The sequence below is a fragment of the Phycomyces blakesleeanus genome (genome assembly GCF_001638985.1).
Source record: "Phycomyces blakesleeanus NRRL 1555(-) unplaced genomic scaffold PHYBLscaffold_30, whole genome shotgun sequence".
Lineage (NCBI taxonomy): Eukaryota > Fungi > Mucoromycota > Mucoromycetes > Mucorales > Phycomycetaceae > Phycomyces > Phycomyces blakesleeanus.
In genome coordinates this window covers 35,520-46,692 of record NW_017265187.1, presented here as the reverse complement: position 1 = coordinate 46,692, position 11,173 = coordinate 35,520, and the positions used below count along the sequence as shown (strand labels likewise).

General features: G+C 33.5%; 4 protein-coding genes and 1 non-coding gene across 5 annotated transcripts; 4 read left to right on the top strand and 1 right to left on the bottom strand.

Moving 5' to 3' along the window:
- The first annotated feature begins 1,972 nt into the window (after window positions 1-1,972).
- PHYBLDRAFT_t252 lies at window positions 1,973-2,045 on the top strand. Its single transcript has one exon. It is a non-coding gene; the product is annotated as a tRNA-Lys (tRNA).
- Window positions 2,046-2,065: 20 nt separating this feature from the next.
- On the top strand, window positions 2,066-2,480 carry PHYBLDRAFT_63749 (hypothetical protein; the record flags this gene model as incomplete). The annotated part of the gene is made up of 2 exons (XM_018441171.1): window positions 2,066-2,261; window positions 2,356-2,480. 2 exons carry the CDS (start codon window positions 2,066-2,068, stop codon window positions 2,478-2,480), a joined length of 321 nt encoding a protein of 106 aa, XP_018285295.1.
- A 527-nt stretch (window positions 2,481-3,007) lies between these two features.
- Window positions 3,008-3,391, top strand: PHYBLDRAFT_63750 (hypothetical protein; the record flags this gene model as incomplete). The annotated part of the gene is made up of 2 exons (XM_018441172.1): window positions 3,008-3,114; window positions 3,169-3,391. The coding sequence occupies 2 exons, from the start codon at window positions 3,008-3,010 to the stop codon at window positions 3,389-3,391; spliced, it is 330 nt and encodes a 109-aa protein (XP_018285294.1).
- Window positions 3,392-3,687: 296 nt separating this feature from the next.
- On the top strand, window positions 3,688-5,800 carry PHYBLDRAFT_174292 (hypothetical protein; the record flags this gene model as incomplete). The annotated part of the gene is made up of 5 exons (XM_018437223.1): window positions 3,688-3,834; window positions 4,445-4,575; window positions 4,672-4,732; window positions 4,851-5,058; window positions 5,343-5,800. The coding sequence occupies 5 exons, from the start codon at window positions 3,688-3,690 to the stop codon at window positions 5,798-5,800; spliced, it is 1,005 nt and encodes a 334-aa protein (XP_018285293.1).
- A 252-nt stretch (window positions 5,801-6,052) lies between these two features.
- Window positions 6,053-6,856, bottom strand: PHYBLDRAFT_174291 (CCHC-type zinc finger transcription factor; the record flags this gene model as incomplete). Its single annotated transcript, XM_018437222.1, has 2 exons — window positions 6,053-6,519; window positions 6,586-6,856. The coding sequence occupies 2 exons, from the start codon at window positions 6,854-6,856 to the stop codon at window positions 6,053-6,055; spliced, it is 738 nt and encodes a 245-aa protein (XP_018285292.1).
- Between the last annotated feature and the right edge of the window lie 4,317 nt (window positions 6,857-11,173).

Genomic DNA, 11,173 nt, shown 5'->3' with positions numbered 1-11,173 from the left:
GGGAAAGTGATACTGATATAACTTTACAGCTAAAAAAAACAGATTTAAAATTACAACTAAAAATAAAATATAATTTTTAATTTTTATTTTTTTTGAAAATTTAACAATGCTAATAAAACTATATTAAATTGTCAAATTTGCAGTCTTTTGCAGTGGTAAAGAAAGAGTTCTTGTTTATTCTAAACTCTTGTCTAAATCTATTATTATCAGAATCATTCAAAAACCATCTGATTGTACTGGGTGACCAAGAGACTATAGATTGCTCTCTAAGATATCTCTTTCTAGATAATGTAAGATATATAAGGATTTCTGATATATCAACAGTAATGTTTAATGCGTTATTCTTACTGTGAATTTAGGATTCAATTAGTTTTTAAAGAATCAACTTTTTAAGCGACTTGAGAAAAACTTTTCTATTACTTATATTGGGTATTTTTTATAAAAATTGATATATAGAGTAGAATAATATAAGAGAGGCAAAGACATTAATAATTTTTTGTTTGAAGTATTTTAAGACATCAAAATGAGTGATTCTAAACTTGAATACTAAAGTTTTTTCCTTTAGATTAAATTTATATATTTTAATTCTATTCAGATTATTCTCAGCCAATTATTTCACTATTTAAACATCTGCATTCCAAATCCTAATCCAAATTCAAATCCGAACAGATAATGAAACCTCTTAATATTAATTCCAAGTTGATTCATTCAGTTAAATATAGTAAGAAAATAAGATAAGCTGTGTGGTTGCATGAAGTTTTTTTTGACAGAGTGATGCTCTTTTATTGTACTTATTAGTATTTTGTTCTAAAAATAAGAAATTTGATTTCTATTCAGTCTCGGCCGCCATTAAAAAATCAAAAAAGATTATAGAATATAATTTTTTTAGAATTATAAAGAATTCTACAATGCCACTGCATTGCTGGACTACCAAAAGTTTGTTTATGTTTGACCATTGATTTTATACCTTGTGTCAATTCTGATGCATGATGTGTTTGTTTGTTGTGGATTGTAACAGTATCACTTGGCAAATAAATGTAATGTGAATTACGAATACAAGAAGGATAATACAATAAGAATGGGAAAGAATGGGTAATTTGACAGGTAAGAATTGGTGACAGACAGGTAGAAAAAATAGGAAGAAGATAAAAATGGAAATTGTGACAACAACAAAGTTTGAGAAAAACAGAAAAGGGAAAACAGAGAAATAAAATATATCAAGATCAACAGACAACACTCCAAAGAACAAGGACACTGTGTATGAATGAAGAATAATGATAATAACAGACAAAAAATAAATAAGATTAAGGATAGAATGATTATTTTTTTGATTGAAAAGATTGTTCCTTTTATAAACAAAAATGTTTGATTAAAATAATTATTTGAAGAAAAGAAAAGAAAGTCAAGTGAAAATTTTTACTACATGTAACTGGTGTTGATAGTAGAAATAGAATAGAAAATTATAAAGAGAGTAAAGTAAAAATATAGTGAGGTAGAATAGAAGTAAAGTAATAATATAATAACGATGTAGTAAAGTAAAGTAAAAAATATAATAGTAGTATAATAATAGAATCTAATAAAATATAATAAAAGATAGTGTAAATAAATGCTGGCAATAAAGAAGTGTATAAAATTAGGGGAAAGAAGTATAATGTTTTTAGTGGGTGACAGGTGTTTCTGAGGTGACAATATAGATGGGTATTCTAATTTTAAGGAACCGGATTATATTGAGGGGGTTTAGGTATAGGGTTATCGGGAGCAAGATTTCCCAAGAAACCTGGGAGGACCACTCTTGTCCCTCGAGACATGTCACTTGGTCGACTCACTGTCGACGTCAACGTCCATGAGTCTGGTACTACCCATCATGGCTCACCGCCGAACTAAACCACTGAAGGAATCCACCGTCAGGTATCCATCACCAGAAACTGGCCAACGCCACACTTATTTACAACACACTTGACAATTCAAATACGCCCGGCTAGCTCAATCGGTAGAGCGTGAGACTCTTAATCTCAAGGTTGGGGGTTCGACCCCCCCGTTGGGCTTATTATATACTATTTATATTATGCACTTGCATTCAAATTTTACATTTTGTCATACCCGAATTCTTGTGTCGTTTTCAATCTGGGTTGTTCTTCCTGTCAGAGTTGACATTAGTAACCAAAATCAGGATTTACAAGTGTCGTTCCTAATCTGGGATGGTCTTCCTTTTACTATAGCAAAGTCAAAAGGTCAAACCCACTGGGAATTGGAGAGTATATGTAAAATTGAAGAGAGGATAAAAGGTACTTTTTATTGATAGGAATTGAATTGTCTTATATAGTTTTCTAAACTAATACTGCACATTATCCGCAGTAAACTATTATACTCTATTTAATTACAAGAGAAGTCCTTTTACTGTGGTTGATGCTCAGAAGATGTTACTGTGGTTAATCTTTACAAGACATTACTGCGGTTCATTATCTATGAGGTATCTTTGACACAGAACTGCTGAGGTCAATTATCCCAATTTCTCGGATTCATCAAAATAATATCTGACACAAGCAACCAGTAATGGTTGACTTTTTAGGATAAAAGATCTTGACTTCGCCGATTGGTCTTTCACATATGTTTTAGATGTTTAAGATGGTGAATATACTTGTAGAAGATATTACTAGACAACAAACATCTAAGTCATATTATTGTAGCTTTTCTTTTAGCCAGAAATCAATTATCATTTTGTATAAATACTCAAGAAATACATTTAATAAAAAGCATCTTTTATGCTTATCTAAAAACTATTCATAAACTTGATGATCCCCAGTGGTATTGATTCTGCAACTTAGTTACAAATGCCAGAAAAGAAATACCAGATCGAGACTTGACATTCCAATGCTATAACCAGTGACAGTAATTTCCCAATCAGAAAAGCAAGTCATACATTTGTTTCGTTTGGGTAAACTTTTATTACACACTTACCCCTTAAATTTTTTTTTTGAAACACACCTTTTTTTTACTGAATCTCAAAATGTCAACCTTTAATATTGCTGCTAATTACAACAATCGCATAATTCCAGATTATATAGAAGCTGTTAACTCCTTTGACCTTTCATCTGAAGATGAATTTACAAATTAGTTAAATGATACAGCTAAAAAACATGCTAATTAGGTTTACCATCGATCTTACAGTCATGAAAAGAACATGGTCTTCGTTGGAAAGCCTCTTGAAAATCCTCTCAAAGTAAAGACAGTAGTTTACTTGTGTGATCATGCTGGAAAACCACAAGTGAAAAAAACTTTTCAGCTTGCTCAGAAATGCGTCAGAACAACTAAGTCTATCAAGATTGGTTGTTCTGCTAGTATCTATAAGCATACCATGACTGATGATACTGTTTGTATCAAATACAGCTAGCAGCACCCAAACCATGATCCATTTAAGATTGAAGAGATCAGTTCGTCAAGATTGCCAGATGAATTAAAACAATGGGTAAAAGAGCTTGTCAGCCAAAACATGGATTGGAAATCCATCAAAAACATGCTTAGAATGAGTGAAGACAGACTACTTGAAGTAAATATTATATAGTATATTTTGAGAGACTTTGCTTATTTAAAATTACATAGCTTGAACAAGCTGACAATAGATCTTTTTTCCCTTCTTCTCTTCTCATTGATTATCAATATGTGAGAAATGTTATCAATGCTTAAATGATGAAACTCTTAAGAAAACCTGTGGATCATTATGAAAGTGTCAAACTGTGGGTTGAAGAGTTGAACAAAAGTGAAAATACTACTCTTTTCACGGTTCATAAGAATGGCTCCTTCCTTGTTTCATGGGTTTCTGAGTGGCAGAAAGAAGTAAATAACATGTATTATTTATATTTTATTCTATACACCTTGTTGTAAATGAGTATTGACTACTGCTGTAATTGAGAATAAGTCTGAAGGAAATAATATAAGGCCTCAGCTATTCCAGTCAAAGGTGTCTACCAATTACTTTATTATTTAACACACAGGTTTAGTATGCATGATAGTGATTATATTTCATATGATGATATCACCATAATATAGAATACATCAGTGGATTATTATAAGCATAATTATAACTCATAAACACATTTACTTTCGATGTTAATACTTCATTGGGACTACACACATTTATATAATTAATCATATATTAATTATCTCAAGATCACGTTACTCTGATTAAGGCTCAGATAGGATCGATTACCTGACCCCAGTCATATAATTTTCCCGATCCAAAATAATATAAATAGCAGTAGTAGTTCAGTGTAGAAATCTCGTCAAATTTTGATATCAAATCTTTCTCAATAAACAAACATTACACAAGTTCTGATGAATCTTTGTTTCTCTTCTCAAATCTTTAATTCTTCTTCTTAAACTTCTTTAACTTCAACCACCACAACACACCTATTTATATATCTTATTATTGTATTAGTTTCTGTAGAATTTGGAAGAGTGGTACATTGACTCAACACACAAAACAAGCAAGTCATTCAATACTGTAGCTGGTAAAGGACCTGAAGATTACTTTCTGTTTACAATTGTTGAGCAAAACCCTATCACCAATAAGAGATTGTCTGTCTGCTTCTTTATAACTGATCGTGAATATACCTCGACCTTGAGTCAATAGTTAACATGGGTAAAGAACATCTTTACATTAAAGGTGAAAAGAATAATGATTGACTGCAGCTCCATCGAAATTGGTGCAATTGAAGAAATCTTTGGCAATAGTGTTAATATCCTGTTATGTCATTGGCATATTAAAAGAGCATAAGAAATTAATGTAAAGAAGCATGTAAGTAGCATATTTATTTAAAATTGTGTATATCTCATATAACACTATAATATAGATTAAAGTGCAAAAATCAACACATGCTTCGAACATAGCTCATAACAGTGTTCGTGCTATATTGAGTAATATGATGCATGCAACAACTTCTGTTGCCTATGATATACTGTATAATGAATTTCTTGTTAAATTTGGGGAATATGAAGACTTTATTTTGTATTTAACAGAATGTGGGTGCCAAAAAAAGAATTATGGTGCAAAGCATAGAGGTTAGTATGAAACTTTATAGATTATTAGCCCATTTCTAATATGTAATATAAACAATAGGCTGCAACCTTTTACACCAATAATTTGATAGAGTCTTATCACAATCAGCTGAAGACTTTCTATCTTGGACGTGCAAGATCTCTTTGAGTAGATAGACTTATTTATCTTCTGGCCAAAGTCTTGACTCTTGACTACAGACAAGAGAACGTTAAGATGTTATATGGATTCCAATCAGTATGTCTTACACGACAAGAAGAGTAAAAAAGATGAAATGTGTACATGTTAGATAGCAATACTGCTATAAAAATGGTTGAGAAATTGAGTAGTACTGCATTCACTTGCAGATCATTCACAGTTGATCTTGTTGTATATAACATTGAGCTACAGAATGTCTTTCTGCAAAACTGCACTTGCCTTGATACTTCCAAGCTTTGCAAGCATATCTTTCTCATCAATCATACACTAGGCATTTCCTACTCTTTGCGCCAAAGTCTTTCCTCCTCCTCCTCTGCTGTCCATGTATCTAATACTAATACTAAAGCAGTAGTTGACACTTCCCTTCTTTCTGACGAGATAGAAGCTGATATCATGAAATATTGTCAATTATACTCTGTTGAACTTGACAGCAAGATAGCCAAGTATAAGAGAATCTCAGAAGACATGAGCCAGTTCTTAGATACGTTGAAGTTTGCATACAACAAGCTGAAAGAACATGGCTCCCCCTCTCAATCCTGTCCACCTTGACAAATATAATTTTTTTTATTATTTTTTTTATTATCAATTATCAATTATATATTATCAACTACTATCTTTTTTTATTTTATTTTTAATTGTTATTTTTTTTAAAGTTGTCTTTATAAAAAAATCAAAATCAAAGAATCTTTTAAGTTCTGACTTTCTTTTCTGATTGGGGAATTAATAGTACTCTAAGATTTACAGGACTTGGTCTTAATTGAGTATAAGGAATTGAATTTTGAGAACCAGCAGTACCCTCTTTTATTGCTGGCCATTGCCTTTTCTCTGATCATTGTTATGCTTGGGCTGTTGTGGACACTGGGGAGAAATATGATCTTCTGAACCACACGCCCAGCATTTTCCACGGGGTTTATTAGTTGATGGCAGAGAAACAGACTTGGATTTGGGTTGTTCAATTACATGAACCTTTAGAGCACCAAATTCTTTGACTAAATCACGGAGAGTCGAGGCCTTGCTAATGGTACTGCAACCAGATTCGGAACCAATGCTTGATCTTTCAACCAAATCATTATGATATTTGGCTTTTACCAGCTCCAGTTTTTGTGCTTTTTCTGCTACGGTCTCAAAATCAACAGGCAAATCGTCACGTTGCTCCAATTCATAAGCGATTTGAGGATCAATCGCCTGCAAAAGACTATGGACCTTGAAAGATTCACTGTTCACCTTGACAGATGAGAATAGTTCCCGAAGCTTATAGACAACATTGTCTATAGTTTTTCCAGATTGTTGATGGGTGTTCTGGATTTCTTTTCAGCAAACATTATCCAGTTGACAAGAAGCAAACCGATTCATAAAGGTATCAGTAAATTCTTTCCATATATATGTTCGGTCTTCGATGCTGTCCCACCAAATTTTGGCTGGTCCATGAAGGTAAGATGTAGCAACCACAAGAACATCTTTGTCTGACATATTGACTGCTTTACAGAGACGGTCTACACTCTTAAGCCAAGTGGTATGCTTTTTATCCTGTTTGTTACTATAAAATGGCTCCAGATTTGCAATGAACTTGGTAAGACTGATTTGATTCTTTTTGTCTTCAGGCATTGTTGAAAAAATAAAATAAATGGCACAACACACTAATAGGGATACAATAAATTGTTCAAATCCCACTCTCTTCACCAATTTGATGCGTTTGGTGCTTGTATTTGTAGTAAATGTTGACAGGTGATATTATCATGGTTTTCGAGGTTTGAATGGGTTTGTAGATGTAAAATAACCTCTCTTTTCCACAAGAGAGAAAAAGACAAACTCAAAAGAGAATGTAGAATTAAAGATAATAAGGAGTTATCACAGAGTTTTTAGTGGGGTTACAGACTCAGACGACGAGCCAACCAGTGACTTGTTTAAAATAAAAAAATCATTAGAACACCAAATTTTATAGGTAATTTTCACCAAAAAATATGCTGCTCATTACAAAAAAATGATCAAAACAAAATATTTCTTTACATACAAGAGATTTTTTCAAATTCTTATAAATATATATATATATATGAACGTGAGTAGAAGCTTTAAAAGTATCTATATTTCTCTTATATCTATCAAAAAGCTGATATTGAATTGGATAAAGTATTATTCTTTAAGTATATGTTTAATTACATATAGCTATTCGATCTAATAAAGTAGAATATAGCAAGGATGGTACCAGAAAATAATAGAAAGCTATTAAATTACTTAACAGCAGCATTAACTGAATATCATAAAAAGAAACAAGATATTTCTTTTTATTTTTACAATCATTGAAAGATTTGGCTTGAATTTTTAGACAAAAAGTCCAGAGTTCTTTGTCTTCTTCTTCGGTTTTCTTCTGCAAGTTCGACTGCTGTTTCTTCACTTATGGAATTGTCAACCATATATTCCTTAATAAAACTGACAATTCTTTTACGTCTATTGAAGAACTGTTGATCATTGTTTCTCCAAGCAATGTCATACCTCGTCTTCATCTCGTGTACAGAGACACAGCCAGAGAGTTCCACATGCCATTCTCTCCACAAGTCAGGTACCGTCTGCCCACCTCTGCTTATTCTATACTGAACAGGTATGTCTGGCAGCTGGGAAATTAGTCCAGAGTTGTTGGCCAGGACTGTAAATGCTTGGACCTCTGTTGATCTAGCTCCACCTCTTTCCCCTCCATCTTCTTGAAGGGACTGAAGAGGGATTCTCCCAGATACCAAGTCGTCAATCTTCTGGCAAAGAACATCAAACTCCCGCAGAACTTCTCTGCAAAACCCGCTGTCCGCATTCTGCATTTCAGCCAAGTTTCTGGCCATCAGAGGAAGTGCTCTCTGCAAAAGAATGTCAGTAGGCTCAACATCTGTCTCCACAAAAGCCTCGACTGATCTAAAACATTGACATGTAAATATATTAGAACTATTTTTTTCACTGTATTATATATTAGCTGTTTTTACCTCTTGAGCTCAATGTGTTCGGGATCATAGAATACATTGTGCTGCCACAATGAGTGCCCTGGAGTTTTGCTCATCATTAACACAGAATCCTGTAGAAAAGTGATTCTTAATTGCTTCAGAAGCTCCAGAAACCCATGTGCAGCTGCGGTTTGCTGGCATGCTCCTGACGAAATCCTGCCATACCAAAAGTCTACCATTTGGAAAACCTTGCACTGGAGCAACTCGGCTGGTTTCACTTGGGCTCTTGGCAAGTAGAACTGCCCCTCAGCTGACAGAAATCCAGCTATAGTACGCATTGCACCTCTCGGAAGATTGGTGAGGTATGCACCATTCATTGTGTTACTATTCCAGCGACCCTGCCTTCTGATATCTGACTCGTTGGCACCACTTATGTCAGCCATTCTTGCTGATAATCTATGGGCAGCATGGGTCTTTGCTGTGAAAACGATTCCACAGGCCTTGAATGCCCTGTTGATTGCTTTGAGATGGGTGGAGTAAGGCATTTCCCTGGTTGGTTCCTGCCCAGATCGTAGCAACTTATGGTTGAACTATTCCTTGGATGTTTCAAAAGATGGAAGCTGCTCACCATCAATATGTCATCTCCAGAAGAAATAGCATCCGAGTGCCATGAATGGACAAATCTCAACCTTGGAATTTCTCAAGCAGGCTGCAAGCTCAATTTGTCCAAACTGGTTCGTCTTTCCCTGCTTCAAGACCAAGACAAAGGCAGGGCATTCGGAAGGTCCTTCACGATCCAACATGACTGTCTGAAGGTCGGCAAATTCGGCTTTTCTTGCAGATTTGCCACGGAGCATACAAAAATGCAACAGGAGAAAAGACACTGCATTTCTCAGGTCACCTCCACTTGATCTCGAGAAATAATAGCTAACAATGCTAGCAATCTTGTTCTCTGTGATGTATCCATCTACCAGAGTTCCAAGGCCACAGTTCTGGTTTTCAGCACAATGGGTACGCTCATCGTTGAGCTTCATGTTGTCCAACAGCTGGATACAAGCCTTGCGAGAGTGAGGGTGGTTACTCACACCGACTTTAACTTGCTTCTGGTACATATCCACAATAGCAGCAAGATAGGTCATTGCAGTTCCATACTTGATGGTTTTTCCAGTGTCTCTTCCATAGGTTCGGTTGACAACCTAACAGAAGAAAAGATAATTAATTCAATTACTTACAGAATATATCTCCAAACAACAGCAAAAAACTTACACAGTCTTTAAGAAACAAATGGAGCTTATCTCCATATACAGTGTAGCAATTTTCGAGGGGAATGCTCAAGAAAGCTTCATCACACCAATCTTTATACTCTTTTTGCTTAGAAACATAGCTTCTCTTTGTGTTTTCTGGTCTGTTAACTTCAGCTTCGCAAGAAGTAGACACCTGGGCCTCCATCATTCTAACATTCACATCAGAAGTTGCAGCGGAATAGCTAGGAGCATTTGGGTTCATTTTGAGCAGATATTAAAAGATCTGGGAAGATGAAAAGGTAGAACTTTTACATGCTACTTATATTAATGTCTTGCCAGAAAATTCATTGTAATTTATTATGCTTAGTAATAGGTGACTAAGAGAAATTCCGACATTAAGATATTGCTGCACTTATATATGAGAAACAAGATAAGTAGTTAATAAAAGAAACCTGCTTCTTCATCAATATGTTAAAGAACATATATAAAAATATAATGATAATTTTTTAGATGTATGTAAAAAAACCAAATTTTTAATAAAGTTTTATTAGGCTGCATATAACTTATGAAAAAAAAATTGTGGTGACCTTCATTGAAAAGAAATAATTATTTTGGGTGGGAACCTAAGATATTGGCTGTTATTCCAGTGTCGGTCATTAAAAATGAATGTCCAGAGAAATCTTTAGAAATCCTCACCCCTTGATAATAAAATCAATAAGAGAAAAATAAGAGAAAACCAGTACTATTGATCAATCTCGATAGACTTGACTCAATATACTTGGATAATCAAACAAGTAAAATATCAACAGTGTTAAATATTAAGAGAACTTGTTGTCAGAAAATAAGACGAAGAAAAATCAATGTTTATTAAATGCAAGTATTGCGATATTTATAGTTTTGCAATTGACTTGTTGAATAATTAAATAAATAAAACTATAAAAAAATACATATATAATAAAAGTTGTATAATCGACGATCTATTAAATGTGATTTGTTCTTTACTATCATTAAGTACAAATAAAATAATATAATTATTAAGTCATAATCATGAAGATAATTATGCTTATAAGAATATAAAATAAAAATAATATTAATTCCAAGTTGATTCGTTCAGTTAAATATAGTGAGAAAATAAGATATAATGTGTGGTTGCCTAAAGTTATTGTTGACAGGATGATACTTTTTTGTTGTACTTATTGGTGTTTTGCTTTACGAATAGAAAAATTGCTTTCTATTCAGCCTTGGCCGCTGTCAAAAAATCAAAAAATAATAATAATAATAGAATATAATTTTTCTAGAATTACAAAGAATTCTGCAACTTTACCGCACTGCTGGACAACTGAAATTTTGTTAAAAGCTGACCATTCTTACAACACCCCTTGTCAATATCTGATGTGTATTGAGTTATGGTGTGTGGTGCACACTATGGCTATATGAGTGGCAACTGTGCCCGAAATAGGCACATAACTGCTATTTTTCTGGTCAAAAGCCAATAATTTCTCCGCAGTTTTTGGTAAGGTGGCAATATCATTAGCAACATTTTAAAAAAGTAGCATGAAATCTGTTTTTTTTGTTGCTGTACGATGTCTCGAATAGTCTAAAAAGTGTTTGTAAGTTGTAATGACCACTTTAAGTATTAAAATGTATGTTTTATTTAATATTAAAGATGTCTAGTTTTATTCGGATTAATTTTTTATGGAATGTGTGAACGAAATGGAAACATAACTGCCATTATTTTTTTTTAAACCAAGACT